Genomic DNA, 26,291 nt, shown 5'->3' with positions numbered 1-26,291 from the left:
GTCATCTTTATTTATACAGTATAGCGCCTTCAAACAGCCTTAGCCGTCACAAGACGTTTTCCAGAAACACAACAAAACAAACACAACATAAAACATTAACAGCAATACAATGCAATCACTAACAATTCAACAATTTGTCATTCCTATAAGGCACACAATTTTCCTGTAACACTGAAGTACTGTTAAAAAAAAAACAAAAAACATTCAGTAAAATTAAAAAAATAATTGTTTCCAACATTGAAGGACTGAATATTTAATATCAACATTGCAAATGTCCGATAACTGTAGATTACAACCAGTTTTAGTGACTGTCCATGACAGTGGAGAAACAGAACACGAACTTTATTTTGAAAGTTTATAGCGGAAGCGCGCATGTAGCATGTACACGAAAGGCAACAAACAGGCAGGAACAAACAGTTGAAGTGTTGTTGGGAAATACTCGTGCAGTGTGCACGTAGAATGGCATTATGGAGCGTATTTAAGGCGTTTCACGGTCGAAGATTTGGACATAAAGTACACGGCGTGCCTTTTTTTTTTTTTTCTCGGTTTTGGCAGAAGTGCGCAGCAACTGCCATTCAATGTTAGCTTGACGTCTTGCAAAGACGGCATCTGATAAGCGTCATCCGCAGAGCCGAAAAGGATTTTTTTTGCGAAGCGGGGGATGCGACTGCACGTGAACCGGCTGTCCGGAAGCCCGTTTTCGGTGTCCCGCATCTGTTGCTCGTCGTAGCGGAATCGACGTGATTTTGTTCGCCACCACCCACCATCAGCCGCCTGCCACCAAACCCCAGTCGAAATGCTTCTTCCTGCTTGTGATTCTCACTAAGATAGGAAGAAATGGAGCGCGCCGGCAGCTAAAGCTCCCGTTTAGCATGACGCCATCATGTAAGCACCCGAAAGCGTAACAAATAGACAGTTGACTGCGAGGGGGGCACATTCGTGGGAGAGCCTCTTCGGAGCCACGTACGGAGGACGGCGGCGACCCGAGCGAGGCTTCGCTGAAATGAGATGAGGCTCAGAAATGGAACTGTGGCCACTGCGATCGTTTTCTTCACGTCCTTCCTCAGCTTGTCCTGGTACACCGCCTGGCAGAATGGCAAAGGTACGCTCCGTCCTTTTGCCTCCTTCGGACCGTTTTCAGGAAAAGGGAAGAAGGCCTGAAAAGAGGCTCGTTTTTGTCGCAGGCCACAGTCGCTTTTACGTTTGCCTTGGCGGGCTTTTATGACCTTGCGAATGTTTCATCACTTCCTCATACAGCACCGGCCAACAAATTGATGGATAACTAGTTTTGAAATCTACATTAAGAGAAGCCCACATCTGTACATTGAGAAGTACTTTGCTTGTTTGTTTAAATCCGGTATTTAAGAAGTGCCTTTTCCTGAGTGAAACCGGCAGACAAAGACGTTTAATAACGATTAGTCAAATTCCGACGAATGGAATGCGATCTTTCATTTAGTAGCCACATTGTACATGTAGTAAAGGCAAACAATGTTCTTTTTGCCTTGAAAGATGAGTTCAAAAGCGGCTGGCACAGTGGATTTTTGTTTTTGTTTTGTTTTTATAACGTGTGGCAGTCAAAGAGGAGATCTCAAGAGACCAGAGGAAAAACTAAGGAAGGAGGGAAGGATAGATGAAGCCGACACCAGCACCAACCAGCCCATCAAAGTGAAATCCAGTTCAGTAACAAGTTGATTGATGTCTAGCACTATGTCGATTGTCCGCCCATCTTGCTAGTAACTGGTCCATAACCAGTTTGGCAAGTGTCAAGTGGTAACCCTACTTCCAGTTTGGTCACCAGCTGATTGACATTTGTGAATGTTTGGACCGTGGCCAACCAGTTTGGGAACATTCTAACGGACATCCACTTTGCTTCAGAGCTCAGTCCAGTAGTCCAGTACCTGCTATGCAGATTTTCTCTTTAAAACGGAGTCAACGGAAATGTTCGTGACTGCTAAAAGCTCCGACCGTGCACCAACTTCCCATAATGCAATCATTGACTTATTCTGGGTGTGTCCTGAGCGTTTCTTCTCACCAAGCAATTTGTTTGGGTGTTGAGGTGAGGCCCGAGTGTGGCCGCTTGCAGTCGGCGTGGAAAGCGTTGGCGCTGCCTCTTGACTGACTTCTTATCAGCAGAGTGTAAACAATTGCAGCCCTCAGATCAATTGCAAGCCAACGCATCGAGTTGCGCTTCTGCGCTATCAAAGTCTTGTTGACGAGGAAGTCCAAAGAATGGAACCGCGATAGCGGCGTGGGACTCTTCACGGTGACCAAAGCAACGTGACGATGATGATGCCTGATGCGCCTGTTGACACGCGTGTTGCGCTGATATTCACGAGGGTTTTGATATTCTTGATGTCACCACAGGAGGGTGCCAATGACGAACTTTCAAGGACGGTCACGTCTTACGTAAATGTCGTTATTGTGCGCTACCGAATCAAATGCCGCGAGTTGGCGCTCAGCTGACACCGACTTTGAAAATGAGAACAAGTGTGAAGCCAGCCACAGATTTGACGGTGGTCGCCGTGGAGACTGCTTGGCTCAGTTGGCCCGACGATTTTGGGCAGAACTACAAAGGGGGATTCTCGCTTGAGCTCTGGACTCAAGCCAGGCGGGCCCACCGCACGCTGTCCTCGCAATGTGCACACGAGGCAAACGGGCGCTTGCATCGTCCCGAGGTGTTGACAATTGAAGACGTTTTCCTCATGATGGGAACTCAAGCGGTTGTCATGTAAGCAGGAAAAATCCGAGGCTTCTTTTTGAAATGCACAAACGTGAACCTTTTCTTACAAAGTCGAATGTGTGTACAAGCGCCTCTTGTTATCGTGGCTGAGCATTGCAGGTCATTGGCTTTTCTCAAGAATTTCAAAAGTCCCATGCTTGCATTTTTCTATGATGGTTTCTCTAATGGTGACGTGAAGTGACAGAATTATGAAGTCGGCTCATCCCGTTGGCGTGCCAAATGCGTGGCTCGCCTGCGGACTGAAAAATCAAACTGTGCATGTGTTGAGGTGGTCTGAGTCTGAAGTTCAGCTTCAAATTTTGTGGATTTTGCATGCTTATCCTTTCTCAGTTCTCCGCAGCGTTCTCCTGCATTCTAAAAACATTTACACTTTGTCAGAGTTCATGAAATCCACAAATTTGCCTTTGTGACCACGAGTGTGAACGTTTGTTCCTTCCGCGCTGCTTGAGATCTGAGGAGATTATTGGATGGAATTGTGTCGCCACTTTGCGTTGGATTTATTTCCTGTTAGCATCTTTGTGATGATGTTTCCAAAGATTTGGATTGTCGGACTCCTGACTGTAAGAATTTGTTAGAATGTCTGTTAAGTGTCCTTCAGACAACGCGTAAGCAATTGTCGGGAGTTTGGAGCTCATCTTGTCTGTTTGCGCCTCTGACATCTTGGACTTGGCTGGTCACGTGACTCGCGGCGAAGAGGACCTGATGTCAGTCAGCTGTCCAAACACGCCATCGTGACTGTCTCGCGTGTGCGCGTCTTTGTTTCTTGTTGCGTGTCACGGCGAAGCCACATCACGTCGGGAGCAGGACGGCTGACGGTGAAAGTGTTTTGCGTGACAGCGTCTCGTGAAAAAACGCCATTAAGATCGTGATCAGTTTTGTGGGAGTTTTGAGGCGTATTTTCATCAGTTTCAAAATGGTTCTCTGCGGTCACATTAGATCGAGGTGGGCAGGTGGCAAAAGTACTTGAGTACAAGTAAACATACTTGTGTAGAATGACGCGACCGGTCTGACGAGGGATCCTGGTTCAAGTCAGCCATTTCCAAACATCCAAAACATTTTCGAGCGGTACATACGACTGCCAAAATGCACCATCGTACTCGTACGGTGTCGATAAAGTGCTATTTTAAGTGCAATGAAATTAGGGCTGCTCGATGATGGAAAAATGAATAATCACGATTATTTTGGCAAGAACTGTTCCTTTTGGATGAAACAAAGTTGATCAAATCAATTATTTTCCATTTTTAAAAAAGGTGCAACTGCGTAAATTTAAAAAACACACAATTTAGTATTAATAATCTTTTTTTTTTTTTTTTTTTTTTTTACGATTATGCTGTTTTTGTAATTGTGGAGCGTTATCATTGAAATTGTAATTGAATTGCGATTAATTGCACAGCTCTGAATGAAGTTGCATTTGTTGTTTGTCGGTCTGATATTTCTTTATTTGGGAAAAGTAGTTAGTGTCAAAACAAATTTCGAGTGAAAGTCTACTCTGTTTTTAGATACGCAAAAGAAAACTAAGAAGTTACCCTAAACGTAAATCATCTAGTACTGGTACAATACAGATACTTGACTGCAGTCATGAATTATTTGTGCCGCTGCCGTCCATGACATCATTTCTGTTGGGCGGGCTTGAAGTTCTGTGTCGTGCTTCTTGAACGCTCTTCCTTTTTGCAAATGACATTTCCTCCTCACGGTCCTTTTCAGCTCTCCCGTCCGCCGAGCCACTCATGCTTTTTCTTTTCCTCTTCGGTTCCTGCAGCACAATGGGACCAAAATAGCACACCCGGATTTACAATGATGTCCGATTGCAGTTGGATTTCTCACTTGTCCGGGCGCGTCATGCGTCGTGTTTAGTAAGAGTTTGGATTGAGTGTGGTCGGACAGAGGAAATGCCTGGCAGACGAATCCTCAGTGGCTTGGAAGGATTGGAAGGATGAAGGATGAGGAGAGCGAGCGAGCCAAATGATGAGAGAGTGAGAGCGGCTGGGAAGTGGCGCCGTATGTGAAAGGCAGCCGAGTGCTGACGAGACAAGTGGGACGCGTTTGCCGGTTGCCGCCTCCACGCACGCTCTTCCTCCCTGTCGGAAGCATTTGCACCGTTCAGTCGTTCTCGTAACGGCAACATCGCGTTCGCTCAGTCGCTCGCAATCCTCCTTTCCTTCCATTTCGAGAATTCCCCTCAATTTGAGAGTGGGACACGTGCTGTCAGTTGTTGTTGTTCTCTTAACTGCTTCATTTTCGGCAGCAGTTTGTGTATTTGTGGACTTTTTTTTTTTCTTTTGAGTTTGAAAATCACAGCAAAAGTGGACGATTTCACGCATTTTCATTCCTTCTCAGTGAATGACTCATAACTCCTCGGGCCTTTTCACGGCGATGTTGTGCTTTCTGCCGTCCCAATCAATTCATTTGATAACATGGAGCAAAATTGCTCTTGGTTCAAAATTGTCATGGAGAGAAGCTCTAAAAATCGAATGACTGACTGTCATCCATTTCTGGAGGCCAGTTGATTTTAGCCATTCAAAAAGTCTCGATGACTGTCGAGATGCCCTTGAGCAAGACACCGACTTCCCTCGCTGGAAAGGAGTGCGACTCTTTCCTTGCATGCGTGCGATCTGCTTTTCTTCGAATTTGCCTTGAAGAATCGAGTCGGATCAATTCGACTGTGAAAGTGAAAACATTTTCCAGTTGGATCGGATCAATGTTGGATGGAGCCTTCATCGCCGTGACAAAACCGTGCCCGGGTTTGTTCGTCTTGTGGTGGATTTGGTTCACATCCAAATTCAGTTTATGGTTCGTTCATCAAGAGAAAATGAGCAAAAGTTCGCAACAGGTATGAAAGATGATCCAGGCTAGGATTGGTCCCGTTCTCGTTTTTTTTTAAGTTAGTGCTGCAAACATTTCAACCAAACAAAAGATTAGACCTTCATTTCAACTTGTATTCCAAAGCGTTGGGAATCGAGACGGCATTTTATGACACAATAGGAAAGATTGCTTCATTTGAAATACGACGAGTTAAAAGCTTTGTGTTCTTTGTAATACTGGTTGCTGGTTTCCGAATCCCGGACCGTGTCTGTGGTAGTTTGTGAAAAACTTTCAAGGTGAAAAAAAAAAAAGTCCTACCTCGCTGCTGATTGTTATTTCTCATCCAAAATATGCTGCTCATAATCATGCAACAAAACTTGATATTGTCAAGTTTTTGTATGTAACATATTCTTGTTCTTCATTTGGCTTTCATGACCAGAGAGGCATTCGACGTCAAGAAATCTTCTGGAAAATATCCTTTTTTGTGTGTGTGTGTGTGTGGTGCCAGTTTGCTGTTGCGTTGATGTTCACGGCAAACTGCAAGATGGGAAGCGTGGGTGGAGGTCGGGAGAAACGATGAGCTCACGGTGAGGACGTCCAATGAAGAATCTGGGTGGGACTCCTGCCACAGGGACGGATACGAGTCTGCTTTTTTTCGTGCATTGATTGGCTGAAGTCATTTTGCCCTGGAGAAGTTGCAAGCTGAGATTTGAGTGCTCTGGAAAGACTTGATGAGATAAAGCAGACATGTTTCTTGAACATTTTCAAGTGTGTTCAGGGGCTTTGGATTATGACCGGGTTCCATTTGGACAGTGGCAACTGGAGCCATAACAAGATTTTGTGATAACAGCCTCCCTCGTGTCGGTTCTGGCGGCTGCGTTGCAAGCTCGCGTCCGACGTTCGTTTCTCCTGCATAATGCGCAAGCACGATTTGCGTTCATGTGACTCGCATTCGTGTCGGAAACTGTGGCTGAAGATTGTGTCGCTGCCACGTTTTCTCACGACGCTTTTTCAGTCTGATTGGAAACTCTTAAAGTCGGGTCACGGTTTTCAGTCATCACGCATTTGCCTCGAAACATTCGGATTCCGATCGGTTATGCTATTTTAAAATGCAAATGTGCAAGTGTGTGTTGCAGATGTCCGCGTTGTGCAGTTCCTCTTTCGTGCTCTGCAGTCGGCGTACGTCAGCAAGTCCGCTATGAGGATCCCCAAGTATTGTGGTGGGAAATCCGCAAATCTGTCAATCAAATAGCAACTGGCGTTAACAGGTTCGAAATGCAAGGCTGGTTTTGGGCTGCGTGTGCCGCAAGATCTTCTCATGCTTTGCTTGCACTTTGCGTTTCAAGAAAAGAACAAAGTCCAAGAAAAGTGCATTCAAACGTCCTTGAAGAACGAACTCCACAGTTTGTGTTTTGCTTCCTGATTGGCTTTATTGTGAGAAGTGTAATGATCAGACACGGGCGTTAGGAATCAGTCTTTATATACAAAAAAAGAACGGAACAACAGAGAATTCAGATGGCCTCGGAAAAAAAAAAGACTCGATGGAGAAACCTCGACTGAGCGAGCAGGGATGGAAACCGAACGCATGGAAGAAAACTTGCACGGACGGAATAGTGGACGTACTGAGAGAAACTTAAGCTAAGGAACGTCGACGTGCTGACAAAAGTGTCACTCAGTCGAACAGTCGTGTGACGGAAGAAAGTCCAACATAATATGACGAGACAAATTCAGAGGAACTAACAACATTCTGGTTATAAGGGACGAGACAAATGAAGTGTTGCTAATAGATCATCGTCAAACGTGTATAACGAGTAAAAAGTACAAATGGAATTTGTTCAAAATTGTTTTGAATTTGAAACAACTTGGAAGTCAACCAAGTGACTAGGAGCCGAATGGGTTCCACTTGTGCGTTGTTCCAAACGTGTCGTTTATTTGGCGAAGGTGCGTGAATGCGCCTTTCGTCCCGCATGCCTCCATCAATACATCAAAGACGGCCGTCTTTTCAGGGAGGCGCTGGCACCACCTGAGAGAAGAGAAGAGAAGAAAAGAACACAACAAAACTGAACATGAGCAGATTGGATGCTGCTGCCTGTGGTGAAACGAACGTATGTCACGTTTTGTGCAAATATTCGTCTCAGGAGGGAAGGAAATGCAAAGAGAAGGAAGGTCAAGATGTGGTGTCGGCGCTGGATGTTTCTTTCCTCTTGCTTTACTCCTGGGAAATGAAGAAGAAGAAGAATGCGACTGGGAAGGGAGGAACTCTGGTTGGTCCAATTGTTGAATGTATTTTGTGCAGTCGTCCGCATTTTTTGAATCGACTCTTATTGCTCCTGTTAGTGACACATCCCCAATTACATTTTTTTCCATTTGACCTTTTATTTGATCAACATTGACAAGACTTTTTACCATGAAGAATCTCCTGTCCAACAGAGGCAACAGCTTCCATAACGAGGTTGCAAACTGCAATGCATGAAAGCATTTATGACGCTAACTAAATTGCGGCAGTAAAGCAATCAAAAAAAAAAAAAAGAGAAAAATCCCAGGAGTGGCCCGCATGGGGCTAAACGACGATCGCATCCCATCGACTGCTATGACCTCAACCTTTCACGTTACTTCAGCTTATTTTAAATTAGGACAACAAGCCCGAGGGGGTTAACAAAACCTGATCAAATTATTTAGCTTTTAACAAGTTCAACTGATCATTTAGCAAAGGAGCCGCTGTAAAAAGCGTGTTCAGATTTGATCCTGATTCCGGATTGGTTTTATCTGACGCGCGAAAACCCAAACGAAGCCGGCTTGGAGAGTTCCCATCATCTCCTCAACTTTGACTCTGTTGCAGTTCTAATTGAAATCAAATGGATTTTTGAATATTAAATATTGATTTGATTCGATTCATAAATGAGAATCTCCATTCTTTGATGAATCTGTTTTTTGGCACACCTCTAATGTGTACAAGGCTCTCCAGTACATAATGCATACAATTTCTTTACAGTTCAATAAAAAAAAAAAAAAGCATCACTTCTCCTTTTGGCGTCAATGACAAGATTTGGCGAAGAGCGTGTCGAAAATAACAAATTGCACAATTTTTTTTATAGAGAGTGAATCTTTGAAAAGTGTGTAAGATGGTGACTTTATTGTGGAAAAAGGACAAACGCTCTGAATGGAATTCATTGGAAGTTTTCATTGGAAGGCCTCCAGTCTTTTGTCTGACTGAATCCATCTTTTGATTGCGCTTCTCTCGGCTGTTTGCAGGTGTGGCTTCACCTGCACACGTCTGGCAGTCAAAGCGCTGTTGTGCAGATGAAAGTCTGGTTTGGGTTTGAAGCTGCCCTTTTGCTGGGGCTCGGCCCCAAATGACAGCGTCCGTGTTTAAAGCAGGAGCAGTCAGAGAGAAAGCAGGAGGGGGCAAAGATAAAGGGAGTCCGTCCTCGAAAAGCACCATAACAATAACGGCCCGCATAACCCGGAAGCTTTCCGTCTGCGCTGCGCTTTGAATTTCCCTGGCAACCTCCGGACTTTTGGATACTCAACTTTCAGAGAAAAAAAATGCAGACAATCACATTTTCAGGGGGAAGTTGTCGAGGCCTGCAGCCATGAATCATATGAGCCGATATTATGACGACGGCGCCTTAAGAAAATCTCTCTGGCACCAAAAAACAGACCATCTTCTGTCCCAAATGAAATCTCAAGTCTTTCCTTTGTACGGCTACTTTTACCAAAACAAATCTTGTCATACTTGTTCAGATGACAGCCACGTACCGTGACCATTTTTTTCTTAAAAGCACGCCAATGTGGCAGTTACGCCTCTCGAAAAATTGACTTGGGGTGGCAGGAGAACCAGTTTGATGGTTGAGGTTAGAAACTAGAAACAAACTTGATGGTTGAAGGTTGAACACTATTATAACTTCAAAGAAAATAACATTTGCTGACATGAGACGTGAGGTCTAACTACAAAAAAAGAAAAAAGAAAAAAAGAAAGAACCAGCAGTGACTGTCGCTCTCGCCTGCTCCTTATTTATTTTTCTTCCACACTTGCCACCATAATCATGTCATGACGTTACACTCAAACATGTGCGTGGGAACCTCACGATGCGATACAAGATAACGATTTATCTCATGATGCGACAATACCGCCATTATCGACATATTGGTCAGGCAATAAATCCACGATAATCTACGATAAAGCTACTCAAGACATAAACTGATGTTTTCATTTTGGACCATCACTGAACCACAATATTAAATCTGGTGTCGTCTTCACAGTGAGTACTTTTGTGGATACAATTTTTTTTTGTGTAACATTGCAAAAGTAAATAAATGAAATTACTTAAATATTACATCCAATGAAATCAATATTAATATTCCTCAAATTGTGTGCTTTAAGCATAAAATCTATTCTAAAATGTTCAAATCCCATTTTTCATAGAAACGTATGCAAAACTTGAGTCATTTGCTGGACAGATAAATTGTCTTCCACAAGTAAAAGTAAGATCACGAGTCTTCTTCGCCTGAGGACTTGCGTCCATTTCCCCTCCACTCTTATGTGGCGCTCCCCCTAGTGGCCCGCCAAGTCATTGCTCAATAAATCATGAACAATGGAGCCATTACAGTGGCTGTATATTAACTATAAATATTGCAATGTTTGTGCAGGCGTATCGATAATGTATTGGGAGAAAAAGTATCACGATTTATGGCGATATCGATATATTGTCACACTCAAACACGATCACTACTTAGCCATGTAGACGCGCTTTAGCGCAAGCTATGCTAAGCTAAGTTTGCTAGAGAACAATCAACTCTAATGCCCGATTTAGTGAAAGATCCCGCTTTGCTCCCCTTCAAGTCGTGATCGAGGAGCGAGCAAGAGATTGTGAAGACCTCGTCTGTGATGTCTGAGATCCATGTGGCTGATTAAACTCCTTTATGGTGACTTTTGTCGACGGCGTATTCCGCGTGGGAGCGGCTAGCTCTGAAGTTGACAATTTGTCTTGGAACGTGATCGTCTTTTGATGACTCTAATCTCGTGCTCACAGGCCACTTTTCTGTCCCTCTTTGCAGAAGAACTGGTAGCATACCAGCGGGAGTTCCATGCCTTGAAAGAGCGCCTCCGTGTGGCCGAGCACAGGACGCTGCAGCGCTCGTCGGAACTCAACAACATCCTCGAGCAGTTTCGGCGCGCCATTGCCGAAACCAACAACAGCAAAGATGCCCTCACCACCTTTTCGGGTAACTGAATCATACTTGTCAGATGTTCCGGTGGTCGACATTGGTGAAAAACAATGAAGAATCGTTTACTGTTGCCGGACACCACAAGCTTCTCCAAAAGCAGTGGCCCAGGGCAACTGCGTGACCATGTCGGGTCACCTCCTAGTTAGTTAGTTCGCTGACACTAACTTTTTACTGCTGAAAATGTCATGTTCAATATGCAGTTAGATGTTATTACTGGACAAAAAAAACAGAACATGCAAAACAAATAGCATAGAAATAATGTTAAAAAAAAGACACTAAATATGAACTAATTGTTGAAACTTGGCATATTCTTTCATGAGTGCTGCTTCTGGTAGCACATGGCAGAAACTCCAGATTATTTTATGCGTTATGAAATGATGAAATCAAATTATCTCGTGGTCTGAGAATTGTTTGGAGTGAATTTATCCCGATAATCGGGTGGGAAAGGGTTCAGCTTGTGACGTATTTACAGTTAAAAATCTCTTCTGTTCAATATTTTTAGAGTAAATACAAGTTCTATTTGTCTTTTTTTGTTTTTTTCTTCCCTGTCCTCGTCCATTTAGCTGATACGCAGAAACTTTTGAAGGACCTGGCCAACAGGAAAGCTCTCCACGTGCCAAACATCTACCACCACCTGCCTCACCTGCTCAGCAATGAGGGCAGCTTGCATCCTGCCGTCCAAGTCGGCCTCGGACGCACCGGAGGTGAGAACGCGACGCGACGCGACGCGACGCGACGCGACGCGACGCGGCTTCCTGTCTGACTTTCTTACGTGCCTTCGGTGACGACTTGACAGGATCGTATTGCCCAAAGATGTCGATAATTGTACACTACGTTGTCTGACTTAACAAGCTAGCAAACTTGCTGACTTTGATCGTGTCGTCAATTTGCTTCCTTCCACTTCCCACTTGAAGTGTTCTCGTTGAATCGAGCCTCTTTTTTTCTTTTTTTTTTCCTTTTTCTTTTTGTTAACAACACTAAAAAGTGAGCAGATCCTTTTGGTGCATAAAATAGATGATGACACTTGCTATGCATGCTATGACTAAAGTAGAGCACTTGACAACACAAAAAGCATCATTGTTCAACTTGCGCTTCTGCTATTGAATTATTGCCCACATCAAGTCCTCACTTATATCATGTCTGAAATAAAACACTGGAGATAGATATGATTTATGAAATAGGTGCATGACATAACACCATGTCTAGGAGTTGGAATCATGCCAAAAAACCTGATCTACATACACAAAGAAGCATATCTTCAATGAGAACAAAAAAACAATTTTAAAAATCTGCAAAAAATAAAAAATAATTCTTTCACGACAATGTATTTTTTTTATTAATCGTATGTCTGCTGATCGCTAATATATTGTTTCCACAGTAAATAAAAGTTTTTCAAAATAACTTGAAATGAAAGCTTTTTTTTTTTTTTTTTTTTAAACACACGACTGCCACCTCTGGACTAAAGTGTAACTGCAGCCTCCATGACGCTGAAAAGAAACTCCTGTGGCAAGAGGCCACTAATTACAGACTTGCAAAGATGACTTCAACTGATAGAATGAGAGAAAGATCATGATAAGACAATAATAGAGCAATTCTGACTGTTGCTTGCACAGATAATCTAATTGTATACCGTGACATAGTGCAGTTGCTTGCAAGGAATTTATTGTTATCTGGTAATATTTGAAGCCGTGATAATGGCAAATGAAAATAGTGCTCAAACGCATCCTTTTCGTTGCACGCGTCGCATTATCGCTCGTGATGTCAGACTTCTTTCCCGCCTCCCACGCTCTCCTTTCATCTTCGACCCAGTTTTCTTTTTTATGCCGGTGGGCGTCACCATGCGACGTGACGTTGGCTGTGAGGAACACAAAGCGAAAGTGGGACAGATTGTCCACGCCGCGCAGATTGCCGGCCCCCTTTTCTCACGCCCGCAGCGTGCGTCTCGCTGCTTCGGCACCTCCAGCTTGTTTTCTTTGCAAAGTCCCTCATCGTTGATATCGCATCCGTTTCTTTCTCCGTGACGTCAGTTCAAGTTGTGCGCTCGAACGCTTGCGTTGTATTTGCACTTTGATGTCGTAATGGGCTGAAGATGAGCACCTGCGTCAAGGCGGCAAGTGTTGCTGGCGCTGCTCAATTCCCTTGCAAATGCTCATATTTCAACATTCACTCTTTTGAGTGCACCTACGCAATTTGAACAAATTGAATGTTTTTCCACATTCGAGCCGTTTCTAAAGGCCTCAGTATGCTTCTGCGAGAGGCTCGCGTGGAGGCGTCACGTTGGAGCTCCGCTCGTGCGTTTGCCTTCCGACTTGTGCGCAATACACATCACAACACACATCGGTGTCTGCTGGAGTTTCACACCAAGTCCCGCTGTCGCTATGGCTGGGCCGCCACAGAGTGGCGATTCCTCTGCATTTTATGACGGATTCAGGAAGTTCAATTTAATTCAGAAACACGAAACAAAGCCGGGGGGAGAGTAAGTTCATCACCGTGGCAATTAATTATTGCCAATTTGCACCGGTGTCGGCCGTAAACTCGCCAAAACACAACAGCCGTGCGCTTAGCGAACACAGTTTTTTATTTTTTTTATTTATTTTTTTATTGTTGTTTTCCGCCTCTCGTCCCAGGCACATATCCACATGCACAGCCGTGGTCTCCGAGCAGGGAAGTCGATTTGCGCCGCCAGTTGCCTTCACGGAAACTATCTGGGCGGGGGGCGGGGAGAGAGAGAGAGAAAAAAAAGAAAAAACGCCATCGAACGGACCAATCAGAAGCGAGCGACGCCCCGCCATCGACGTGCGTCCAAGGATTGGCGACGTGTGCACGTCGGCCGGCCACGAGCGACGCAGCACTTAAAATTCATGGCTCGCGTCGATCATGTGATCGACGGCGCTCATCGACGCGAGAGCAAACGTGGAGGCATAAATTAGGCTTAAGTCACACATATTACAAATATGAGAAAACCACCTCCCAAATAAACAATGGAAGCATCACAAAATAAATGCAGGCCGCTTCATCACATTTTTGGCACGATGACGATGTCGGTGCTTCCGTAGAGCAGAACTGAATGCCGACCCGAAACATCAAATGCATCGAAAGATTCCTGATAAAGAGAAGTTGAAAGCGTGACACCCCTGGGCTGGGATAAGGAAAAAAATTTTAAAAAAAAATACAAATAAGCTGCATCACGGGTTCAACTGCAGGAGTTAAAGCTGGTGGAAAAAAAAAGTGCCAGTTTGTAGTCCGACCTTCAAGGCATTTTGAATGTCATTTTGAATGGGACTGTCCCGTCGGCCTGCATGACTCGTGTATGTACAAAGTCATTGATGCTTGCCGTCTTGGTCGTAAATGTCTTGAATGGACTTCTCCAATGTGATTGGGCCCCAAAAATGTCGGCCTGCTGAGCATCTGTCCCGTCTGCCAGATGGCCCGTCCAGCCCGGTTTGTCCTTAAGCAAGAGCGTCAAACTTTTTAGAAATATCATCTACGTATTGTCAGGGTTTAATGCAAGCGCAATAATGATGATTTTTCTCCTGTATCATGTCACATGTATGTCACTTAAAGCGAACAATAACGGCAGAGAAAGTTTTCACAGTTTTCGGGATGCTCATAATCGCACATCAGCTGCTTTGCTCAATATGAATATGAATCAGAATATAATGCACACTCAAGCCAATCATGCCAATTGTGTCCTCTTGTCTCTTGTGAATGGAGTGTGATTTGGGGAGATTTTTCGATCTCAAAAACCAAAGTGCGGCCATCACTCAATTTGATGTCTCCCTGTTTTTGATGTCCCTGGGAAAATGTGATCATCTGTTCAATTCATAGCAGAAGCTCATGAATGAATTCAGCGGGTCCGTGCGTCAACGTGACTCGTCGTTGACCTGACGCCAAAAAGCTTCTTCATCAATTGTTGCCTTCCTCGAGCACTTGGAAATGGAAGCGTTTTGTCGTTGATTGAATCGCGATCTGACTCGGATGTTATTTTTTTTGGTGAGCGCCGCATGCGGGGCGGGCGGAGGTTCCCGTCCTTCCGTCGCCGTCTGCCGTCTAATGCGCTCACAATTGTAGCTCTTTGATGCAAACTCACCCCGGCGCTCCTCTGCCCAGTTACCATGGTGATGGGGATCCCCACGGTGAAGCGGAAGGTGAAGTCGTATCTGGCGGAGACGCTGCATTCGCTCATCGACAAATTGTCTCCGGAGGAGAAACTCGACTGTGTCATTATCGTCTTCGTCGGGGAGGTGAGAGGTCGCCGGCTCGCGGCGCTCCCATGATGCAAAAGGCGACATGACGCTGAAAGGTCGTCCTGCTTTCTCCCGCAGACGGACGTGGAGTACGTTCAGAATGTGGTTTCTGGCCTGCGGAAGGAGTAAGAGCACCTCGCGGGAAAATGTTCACGCTGCCTGACGTCACCGCCTTCTGTTTTTCTCCAGGTTCTCCACAGAGCTGAATTCAGGTTTGCTGGAGGTCATTTCACCTCCCAGCACCTTTTACCCGGATCTCAGCAACCTTAAAGAGACATTCGGCGACTCCAAAGACCGAGTAAGGTGAGACCGTGACTCATCGGTCCCGCGTTTCGCTTTTTTTCTTTGCCTAATTAGGCAAAGTGAGAATGAGGAAATGATGGCCTGAAAGGTAACGAAAGGATGAGTCAGTGGGAGGGATCAAGCGGGCGAGCAGCTTTGAGTCAGCTGCTTAGTATTCTCCAAGCATTTGTCAAAGTCAGATCAAGGTCATCAGTCCAGGCGCCCTCCGCCTCGTTCGCTCGCTCTCACAAGCGTTTGTGGTGAACGTTTTCTTTCAAGTCAGCGGCTTCACAGAAATCTGTTTGCGTGCAGCTCCGATGAGAATACACCTCAAACACAGACGACTCGTGGTTGTTTGTTTGTTTGCACCGCCATGCTGGCTAATATAAGACAAGACGCATTTATCTGGTTGCGTGTTTTGTTTGACTGAAGAATGTCGAATGAGGCGTATTGCGTAAGACTGCTTCGAATGCAAAAAAGGATCAACACTAATTGGGCCTGATTCGGTCTCCAAGCACGAGCAACAACAAATCGGCCCTCACCACATGTAACCTGGAGAGCGCTAACGTTCCAAAATAGGAAATGAAGTGTTTATTTTCTGTGTTCAGATGGCGAACGAAGCAGAACCTGGACTATTCCTTTCTCATGATGTATGGATTGAGCAAAGGAGTTTATTATGTTCAGGTAAGTCAATGGTGCTTTCACTTTGACTGCCGCGTACTTTCCATTGGTCAGCATCTCGTTAAAACCCTCGCATGGTTCACTTTCTCTCAATGGGATTTCTGCCACGCTCAGCTGTCTTTTTGGTGCTCCAAGTGTTTGAAATTTGTCACCTACAGAGCAACTGCTAAGGTCGTATACAATCCATGCTCAATGGGTTTTTTCCCCCCGTTAAAAAAAAACAAAAAATATTCAATAGAAATCAGTCCGAAACCCTTCAACAACTGTAGATGTTGTAAATCTGCACGTTGTAACATTTTTGCACAAAAATATCTTTTTGTATTTGACTTGTATTTCTGACTAAAACGTTTTTTAATAAGTCATTCATGATGGCAACTCCGCCACTAGTTTTCAGACTGGATTCAGGTTCAAATTGACCACCTTCTGTCTGGTCATGTGACGTCATGTGACGTCATGTGCATCTTGTGGATGGGAAAAAGGGAACATGCAGTTTGATTTTCCGGCCACAGGTGGCAGTAGCGATTCAAAATGAACTGTTCTGTGTTCAGCAGCTTTTAAGCGCATTTCTGCTTGTTTGCAGGTGAGCCAGTTGGGGCCCATCTAGACAAACATTTGCACTCACCAGCGCAGGGCCCCACACGTTTTTAGGAGCCAAATTTGAGGAATTTTAGACATTTTAGGAGCGCACACTGTAAATGGACTCATTTTTACGACATATTTGTTCACGGGGAGTTGGTCAGCAACTAAAGTAGCAACGTTCGACAGCACTTTTTTTCTGACCAGACACCTTAAATAAGGCCAGCTGGTTTGGCTTCTCGGCCATCCCTAAAAAATATGAAAGAATAATCCAGATAAATCAATAAATACAATCTGTATTTTCACGACGATAAGGCGCACCTTCAATGAATGAATGACATGTTTTCAAACTTTTTCCATATATAAGGCGCGACAGTAGAGGCTGTGGTTCCGTTTTGCATCCATTCCAACAAAACAGTCAGATCGGTCAGTCAAACTTTATTCATAGAGATTTCTGACAACTCCCAAAATGAATAAACAGCTGTTTGATTATTTTCTCCCAGGTAAAGTCTTAGCATGAGCTGGCGATCCAAGATGGCGGGATCTTCTGCGCATGCGCGTCAGCGATCGCGTCTCGACCGCGACACCTGTTGCGGCTCAATATTGATCCATATAGAAGGCGCATCTTTTGAAAAAATTGAAGGCTTTTAGGTGCGCCTTATAAGTCGTGAAAATAGGGTAAAAAAGTCCGTCTTGCACTGTTTCAAATTTGAATTTCGGGCAGTTTGGAGTCCTGGACGAGTGGCCAATTTAGTCTTCACGGAACCTAAATGTAATGTGTTGTTGTGTTAATTTTTTGACAAACCCAGGTTGTTGTATTTTGGATTCTTTTTTTTATATATATTTTGAATTGACACAAGCGTAAAAAGAAACGGTTGAAGCCGTCGCTACATTCTTCATTCATTCATTCCCATGGCAACTTTCTGCTGTGAATGTCAGTCTGCTTCCTTCATGGAACTTGAAGTGCATGTTCTTTTTTTTTGTCTCACAAAAAAGATCAAGGAAAAGCGTCATCTAATCTTCTTCATGCTATCTGACCTGACATTTCTCCTGATAACCGACGACTAGCATGCATGCTTGCTTGTTCCGCATCGCCCATCTAACGCGTGCGCTGTGTCATTTCCATTCTCTGCTCTCACCTGGAGGGAAGAGGTATTTCCACACGCTTTAGTTTGGTGTGCACTAGTTGAGCTGCGTTTTCATCGCTCCATCCCAAAGCGCAACATCCCTTTTGTGAGTATCGTGAATGCAAGCTGACGGCCGACTCGCGTGTGTCCTCAGTTGGAGGACGACATCGTGGCCAAGCCCAACTACTTTGCCACCATGAAGAACTTTGCCCTCCAGCTCTCATCCGAGGACTGGATGGTCCTGGAGTTTTCTCAGCTGGGCTTCATCGGTATGATTTGACACGCAGCCGTCAGGATCTCGCTCTGTACTTTTGACACGTTCTCCCGTTTTCCGCGTCGCAAGAAGGTCCCCAAAGTCTTCTTCAGTTCCTCAGACGCAAATCTTGCTTGCTCGTGAGCACGCGTGCCGGAAGCAGGCGGCTCATTAATGCTTTGCCGTGTGCTCTCCTGCAGGGAAAATGTTCAAGGCACCCGACCTGAATCTTATCGTGGAGTTCATCTTCATGTTCTATAAGGAGAAACCAATCGACTGGCTGCTGGACCACATTCTGTGGGTCAAAGTGTGCAATCCCGAGAAAGACGCGGTATGCTCGCCAGTTTCGTTCTTTGACGCCTTTAGGTGAAGAAGCAGCATTTCAAAATGTCGTTGTTGGGAACTCGAGCAGAATCGCAACATTTTCAAATGTTTGTTTTCATGGAACTTCTGACCTTTTATACATAGGAAAGGATGTTCATTTTAATAGAATTAAAAAAAAAACCCAGAAAGCTAGAATAAACAGCGCTTTGGAGTGCACCCAGTTTGGGCACATGTGCACCTTCATTTCTCAGAGGTTGCACCGGTGCAACCAGCCTTGCGTGTTTTCGTGACAGGCATAGGTGAGCCTTTTTGTCAGTCATGGAACTCAGAGGAAAAAAAACAATAACAAGCGCTTTGCATAGAGTGGCTCATTGTCCCGGCATGGAAGCTTTAAGCAGATATTTTTTTATTTTTTTTTTATGCTCAAACGTGTAGTTATTAGGCCTAAGAAAGCGTGTCCTTTTTTTCAGGTCACGGTTATGTTTTTGGATTGACATTTGAGCGTTTAGTTGGGCATGCTTTGAGTGCAGTCAGCCAACATGGCCGCAGCGTCAGACAATGGATTGATTTTTCAAGATTTTGAAACTTCTTTTGATATGCTTCATTTTACTTGTCACATTTCGACGACAAGTTGAAGTCTTAAAAGTATCTCACGAGTTTACTAGTTGGCAACCAGGATATAGTTTGTGCTTCTGTGGTCATCATAGTTTTAAAAAGTAACGCAAGAGATGCTGACGTCAAGCCATTATTTGCTGACTGAGCTGATCTCCTGTTTTGATCTTCAAATCTTGAGGCTGCAAAAGCATTTGTGGTCAAGTTCCGATGTTTGCATCCTTTGCAGCAGTGACGAACGTAAACGTCTGATAGGATTGTTCATGTCTTGGCTCGAACTCGTTGACCCTGTTGCAGAAACACTGCGAGCGGCAGAAGTCCAGCCTCCGCGTGCGCTTCCGACCTTCCTTGTTTCAACACGTGGGGCTCCATTCTTCTCTCGCCGGAAAGATCCAAAAGCTGACAGTGAGTCACGTGGCCGCGCAATCCGCCACCCATCCGGCGCATTTCAGCCTTGCTTTGTGCCCGCAGGACAAAGACTTCCTGAAGCCCCTCCTCCACAAAATACACGTCAACCCACCCGCTGAGGTTTCCACCTCCATGAAGGTAATCATCATTTTTTATCACTTTGATAAAGCTTTCAAATGCAAACCTTTTTGAATTTCGCCAAGAAGTAGGAAGTATCTTCGAAAAAGTATTTTCCAATGTGTTAAATCAATCTATACTTTCAGCTCTTGAATTTAATGACTTAAATAAACAAACTTTTCAATGATATTCTGTTTTTGGGGTGCTATCAGAATTTCCCATATTTCATATTTGTTGTACATGTGTTGGTCAAGCTTCCTCACTTTTTTCATGAACTGTAAGCAGACGACGTACGCGCAAAATTTGGAAGCTTGCTGATATTAATTAATATTAACATTTTTTTAGAAGCATGAATTGGTAAGCAACCTGACTTTGAAATTTTTTTTTTTATATGAATAGCCAAAGTTTTTGCAAAACAAGTGGCAAGTCGTAAAATTAGCGACTTAAGTCATGTGCCTTAATTGAGTCGCCCCCCCGTCTAGTTGATTTCTTGACGTATGTTTCCACGCGTCAGGTTTATCAGGGCCACACGCTGGAGAAGACGTACCTCGGCGAGGATTTCTTCTGGGCCATCATGCCCACGGCGGGCGACTACATCCTCTTGAAATTCGACAGGCCCATCAGCATCGAACGGTAAGAAAAAGCGCTTCTTGGCACTCACCGCCCGCTAACTTGATTTCCGCACGCTGCCCTTCGCGACGAGTCTGTTTGGGCTTACGCTTGCGTTTGCGAACCTCTCCGGGGGAGATCTGATCAGGCTAATGAGAGAAAAGTCTCAAATAAGCATTCACGGCTCCGCCTCTATGAAGATGAAGATGAGGAAGAGGAGCTATTCGTGTGTCTAATCTGCTTTGCATAGATGCCAGGTGACAAATGGCGTGTCAGTGACGATCTACTGTCGTGTGTGGTTGTCGTGTCCTTTACGGACCGCAGCGGTGCCGAGGAGACGAGATCTTATCGAGGGGAAGACGATTATTTTGTTACAGCGTCTGCCTGCTCATATTTGATTGACATGAAACCTGTCTGACGTCCACTTTGGCGAAGAGTAGAGGGAAGTGAACCCCAAATGATTGAGAACTATTTTCATGGCTGGAATAGATGAACAAATTGCAAACTCTTTTGGTGACTTCAAGTCAAATCTCATCACTATGGCATGACAACGAATCCTTAAAACATCTTAAGAAGTCTAATGCTTTCATCAGTATAGCAGTTTATTAAGCAGGATAATGCTTTTATAATGCTTTTATCATTTAGAATGCTTTAATTATTACTTTAATTATCCTGAAAGATGACATCCTCAAATCTGTCCTTCATTTGTGTTGAAAATGCCACACAGAACAGAGAGCAAAGTGGACTCGTTTGAGCAGAGCCGTTTTTGGCTGTCGGCGAAGTAGGCGGGTGCCGAGGGCCCCCAAGCCACCAGGGGGCCCCCCCAAGCTCTATGTGTCGTCTTACCTGAGGATGATTCAAATGTCCTGTCTCTATTCTGTCTAGTTGTTTTTGATGAAAAAAAACAAAAACATCGGACATAAATAAACTGTGATATTAAGCAGTGGCTGGTGTTCTTGTGGCAGTTTGTGACGTCAACAACGTCCCGGTGTGAGAATGATTGACAGCTACCCATCTACCCTTCCCGTTAGCGAGAGTACTACAAAATAAAACAGACAGCGTAATGTCGTCAAAAAGAAGCTTTCTCAGTGGCGCGGAGAAACGGAAGAAAAAGAAAACTGAAGATGAAAAAGGGTCAAAGGAGAAAGGTAAGGAACTTGTTGGCGATGGAGAGTTGGAAGTGAAACTCCATTTTTTTTTACATTTTTTTTTATTTTTTATCAAGTTTGTTTATTTGTTTTGCTAGCCTCGGCCATTTATTTGTGGATGTTAACTTTCAGTATAAATGATTGTAGAAAATGCTTAAAAGTGACAAGCACTGTACATCACAATTTTTAACATAAAAACAGATGAATTGAATTGATATTCTGTATTACTGCAAGCGGTTAAGACAATGGTTGGATGGATGTTTTACTGCAATATGACTGTAAATAAAAAAAAAAAATGGGAACATTCATATTTACTTGATAACCGAAGGAGGTTTGTCTTTCTAGGAGCACTTGTGAAATATTTTGGAGCTCCAGATAATGATCCAGGGGGATGTTGTCAACTTCCTGACAAGGACGTCATCCTCCGTCTGACCAGGAAGCCGCAAGACCACAACTTTCCTCTGCACCATCTTCTCACCAGTCGACACTTTTGGATGTTATGTTGAAAGTGTGCGGCTGATGTTCAATAAGCATTATTTCAAGTCACTTTTCCTTGTTGCACTTGAAAAGAGTTTGTTTTGCTGTCTATTATTTCAATTAAACACTTTTCTAAACACTGTTTTATTTATTGACGTAAAAGAGGACTGTCAACTTAAGATGTTTCATTTGAACTGCAGTCTGCTTTGGAATCTCTTCTTTGTAGTTTGGCAAACTAGGGGCCCCCAAACAGAATCTTGCCTAGGGGCCCCATGAAGCTAGAACCGGCCCTGCATTTTAGTTGTGCACCTTCCGGCTTAGCTTCCTATTTTGAACGTGGACACGTTTATGATTCCAAAGTCAGCGTTGTCACTTGATTCTTTTTTCAAGTCGTCCGATAAGTCACGAATGGCCACCATGAAGTTGACAAAAGTGCTTCTTCTTTGATTGTGTGCCGGCAGGTTCCTGTTTCGCAGCGGCAACCAGGAACACGTGGGGGACAAGCTGCAAAACACCACGGTGGAAATCCTGCCCGTGTCGGTAAGGAAACGCTCGGCGGCCGATGACGGCGGTCATTCGAGTGCATCGTTTGGGCCGCTTGCTTTCAGGCTGCAGCGTATTGATTTGAAAGCGGAACGTCGGCGTGACAGCCGATGGACCGATCGCCTTTTGCTCGGATGACCGATCGGTCGCACGTGCTTTGATGTGACTGTTGCATAAGATAACAAGTTTGCCTTGTGCCAGGAACCGGGACTGCAGACCAAAGAGAAGTACAAACGAACCGAAGACCGCTTCTACCGGATTGGTAAGTGTACGTGGATGTGCAAACCTGCGTAAGACGACGCCCGCCTCGATGACGCACTTGGAAGGTGTCCAACTGCGCTCCAAATTTGATAAGCGCACAAAAGCCAGTCCAAGTCCAAACCTCCGACATTGTACGGGGGGGCCTTGAGATACGAGTGACCCAAACCTTTTGCTTTGACTTGCGGGCAAAGATTTGCGACGCAAGCGCCGTCTGGTGGCAGTCAACTCGCTTGTCAACAAGCAGTAGCTTGGCAGAGTGAACATTTTCTTTTTCGTTTTTTTTTTTATGTCTATCTATATTTTTTAGCAAGCATGTATTTGTTCTGGTTTTCTTAATGTTGTGACATTAAGATAAAATGGCTGCCTGATGTGACATGTAATATTACACTTGTGCTTTGTCTGTGAAAACAGGTGAGTTTGAAAAGGGCGTGGCCGAAGGGGCCGTCGATCCTTCCTTCAATCCCATCCTGGCCTTGCGACTCACCGTTCTCAAAAACTCGCCCGTTTGGGCCATCATCAGTGAAGTGAGCGAATCATACAACAAAGCCAACTGAAGCGTGCGCTGTGTAATCAACGAATTGGATTTGACAGCGTGCGTCTCCTCTTTGTCTCTTGTCCCATCAGATCCATATCAAGCGAATTGCAGGCTGACTTGTGCGCAGTGGGAGATGAAAAGCTTGTGGCTTGCTCACGTTCGGGCCTCGGCAGCAGTGAAGTCAGGAGCCTACTTGGAGCTCGTTATTGTTTTTAGTTTTTCACCCATTTTTTTCTCTGTCCATTACTTCCTGAAGAGGATTCAGGCCAGTGAAGAGAGGAAAGGAAAAAAAAGAAAAACAAAAACAAGGTTGGCAGGATTCCCGCTTTATTCTCTCTGGAAAACTTTATTCGTGCTATTATTATTGACTTTAAAGTGAGAATTCTGACTTGATTCTGAGAATTCTTACTTTCAAGTCAGCAATCTGAGAATCAAGTCAGAATCTTGCCAACTTTTCTTTTTTTTCCGCTTCGCTGGCCATAAATCCTCTTCCGTAATGATTCTCTCCTGTCACGTACCTCAAAAGTAAGAATGTGAATACTGCTGTCAAACAGGCAAAACGGCCGTGCTGTGCGACTGAATCATCCAACAATTTTGGAAGCTTTCTCTCGGATGAATGAGAACAAAAGTATGACGTCAGTCACATGGCCGCTTGTGTCCATGCTGCCAAATCGCTCCCGTTCAACTCAATGCTGCCACCTGTGGGTGTGCTGGGGCATTGCACTCTGACTAGCGCCACCAGCTGATGGCGATGATGGTCCCGGCCGGGAATGTATCCCCGAACCCCCAAATGAGGAAATCCGCGACACCAGCCCAAACACGCAAAATACTCGCGTTACATTTTCCAAAAGAAAAAACTGCCTGTCCTGCCTGTCGTTGCTTACAGTCATGATGGTGGTGAAAACGAGACACCTGCATGGTCTCTCTCACCTGTCTGACGAGAGTAGAAAACCAATCAGGCATTGCCTTGATGCCCTTTTTCCAGAAGGAATATATTGATAAATGATTAGCGATACAAGAATCTATGAAGGTGATTTAATTTATTTGAAAATAAATCCTTTAATTTGTACAAGAAGTAAAATATATTTTCTAAGCTATTACGAGATGTTTATGCTAGTGCGACATTAGTTTGTTTTTGTTTTTTGCTCGTCTACTGTGCTTTGTCATGATTTACAACAGCTACATGGGAGCCTTCACCCATTTCATTTCATTTCATTTCACTTGAAGCCGATTGACATGAATGATTATTTTCACACAACTTCAGGATAGGAAAGATGAGAAAAGACTTTTTGGGTGTCAAATGTGGACAATTGTGCCTTATATCAGTTTCCCTAAGAGTGTATCAGCTATTTCAGTCACACTTGCCAACATCTCACCGGCTGGATAAACTGTCGTATTATTATTATCCTAATAATATTGTTGTGAAAATAGCAGACAGTTGGATCATTGTTGAATGTGACTACAAGTATGTGGTAGCACATTACATCGAACTGCTTGCTTTGCACTGTTTATGCGTCTTTTCATTCTACGAGGACCATTAGGGCCATACTAAATTTTACAGAGATTTTATTGTGTAGTTATCTTATTGGACAAAAAAAAAGTCAATGTAGTAATTTAAAGGCAAAATATTTCAGAGAAAAAAAGATCATTTTAACAATTACTAGTAAACGAGTCACAATTCTGTTTAATATAACAGCTTTGGGATCTGCTTTATATTGTACTTGCAGTGTGTTCAAAAACCTATCGCAAGACAAATTCAGCATTTTAAAATGTAATCTGGCTTCTTCTTTTTTTCTCTCAAAATTTTATTCTTGGAAAAAAAAAAAAGTCTTGTTTTGGTCTTGTAAAATTGTGATTAAAAAAAATAGTATGGCGCTAATGCTCCTTCGTTCTTTCGTTCACTTTTCCCAATTCACTGAAAATCTTAGTTTTTTTTTTTTTTTTTAACGGAATGTCACGACTACTGATCGTTTAGGAGTGCACCTTTTTGTCATAGGCGGATCGAGGATGTCAACTTTGATGACTTATTGTATATATGACTATAAAAAGCAATGAGCATCTCTTTTCTTTCTGTCATTCTTCCACTTAACTAGATTATTGAAGTCCGCGTCACTTTTTGTTGTAACTTGCCGTCATTTGAAATGACAAGGGGGTAATGAAGTGCCTTTTTGTGAAAATGTAACTGTGCTGTTTACACGCACATCTGTACATACTTGACAAGTGTTTTTATTGTTTGGTTGAAGCAGGCTTTTTGATTCAACCGTCTGATCTTGATCAGATGTGTTGACTTTGGAAGAGGACGCGAACAAGAAGCCTCAAAGCTTGGAACGCTTGCTGGATTGTCTTTACGTCGAAAGCTGAACAAAAATGGATGCACAGAACGGCATGAAAAACCTTTGGGAATGTGTTCATGGAGAGTCAAGACCGAAAGCTATTTTTAGGCCGCCCCCCTCCAAAACACCTTATCTGTTTGTGTGCCTTCATCGTGTATCTGTTGTTGCCTGCCTCTGCTGATTTGTTTTTTTTTTGGGGGGGACATTTTTTTTCCATGGACATGTTTGAAATAAATAAGGAAACAAATTGCTTGGTGTGATTGCCATTGTTGGTATAACTTTGTTCCGCATCCTTCACATCACCGGCATTAAAATGCATACATAAATAAAATAACGCCTACACAAAAAGAAAATAAAAAATCTAACCATATAAAATACATAATGCTCACATTCAACTTAACACAGCTGAGTGGCTCGATTTTCTACAAATCACAGAAACCTGATCTGTAAAAAAAAAACCAAACCTGCTACAGTTTGGTATTAGCTAATATATATATATATATATATATGTGGTGCTTGTCCTCAACCGGCAGGTAAACGAGGTCTTTTGGAGAGGCACCTCTGGCTAAAGGCAAACTCTTGACAGGAATTTCGATTTTCTTGACCTGGTTTTCCCATCTCTGCTCATGAGTCAAACCATCACACTAGATAATGGAGTTTTCTTGGCCCTTCAAATGTATTAAAACTGCACATTTTAGAGTGATCTTTTGCTATAACCACTGTAAAGCACACCTATTCAGTATTGTTCTCTAATCAGCGTCGTCTGACACACGTGAAGTAGATGAATAAATTCAGCAAAGGAAAAAGGTTCGCTTACGGGTTTATAAAATAGGTTTGTTAAGTGTACAGTATATTTCTTGGTTATCAGTTTCGGCCTCATTTCATTTTTTTTTCCATATAACTTAGTTTTATGATTTTAAACAAGTGTACCGACAACTTGAAGGCCTTGTTTCATTCTTCCTCGGCCACCGTAGAAAACGAAAATTC

General features: G+C 43.7%; 1 protein-coding gene across 1 annotated transcript; it reads left to right on the top strand.

Annotated features, from left to right (window-relative positions):
- Window positions 1–378: 378 nt before the first annotated feature.
- On the top strand, window positions 379–25,551 carry mgat4a (alpha-1,3-mannosyl-glycoprotein 4-beta-N-acetylglucosaminyltransferase A). The gene is made up of 16 exons (XM_077536311.1): window positions 379–1,102; window positions 10,601–10,768; window positions 11,335–11,475; window positions 14,882–15,015; window positions 15,097–15,143; window positions 15,208–15,321; window positions 15,909–15,984; window positions 17,839–17,953; window positions 18,138–18,268; window positions 19,171–19,278; window positions 19,345–19,419; window positions 19,913–20,031; window positions 22,094–22,172; window positions 22,377–22,437; window positions 22,848–22,960; window positions 23,061–25,551. Exons 1-16 carry the CDS (start codon window positions 1,009–1,011, stop codon window positions 23,085–23,087), a joined length of 1,602 nt encoding a protein of 533 aa, XP_077392437.1. The 5' UTR covers window positions 379–1,008; the 3' UTR covers window positions 23,088–25,551.
- Window positions 25,552–26,291: the final 740 nt, after the last annotated feature.

The sequence above is a fragment of the Festucalex cinctus genome, chromosome 11 (assembly GCF_051991245.1).
Source record: "Festucalex cinctus isolate MCC-2025b chromosome 11, RoL_Fcin_1.0, whole genome shotgun sequence".
In the NCBI taxonomy this organism is placed as follows: Eukaryota; Metazoa; Chordata; class Actinopteri; order Syngnathiformes; family Syngnathidae; genus Festucalex; species Festucalex cinctus.
Note: the sequence above shows the minus strand (reverse complement) of the source record. Positions and strands in the feature narration are given on the sequence as shown.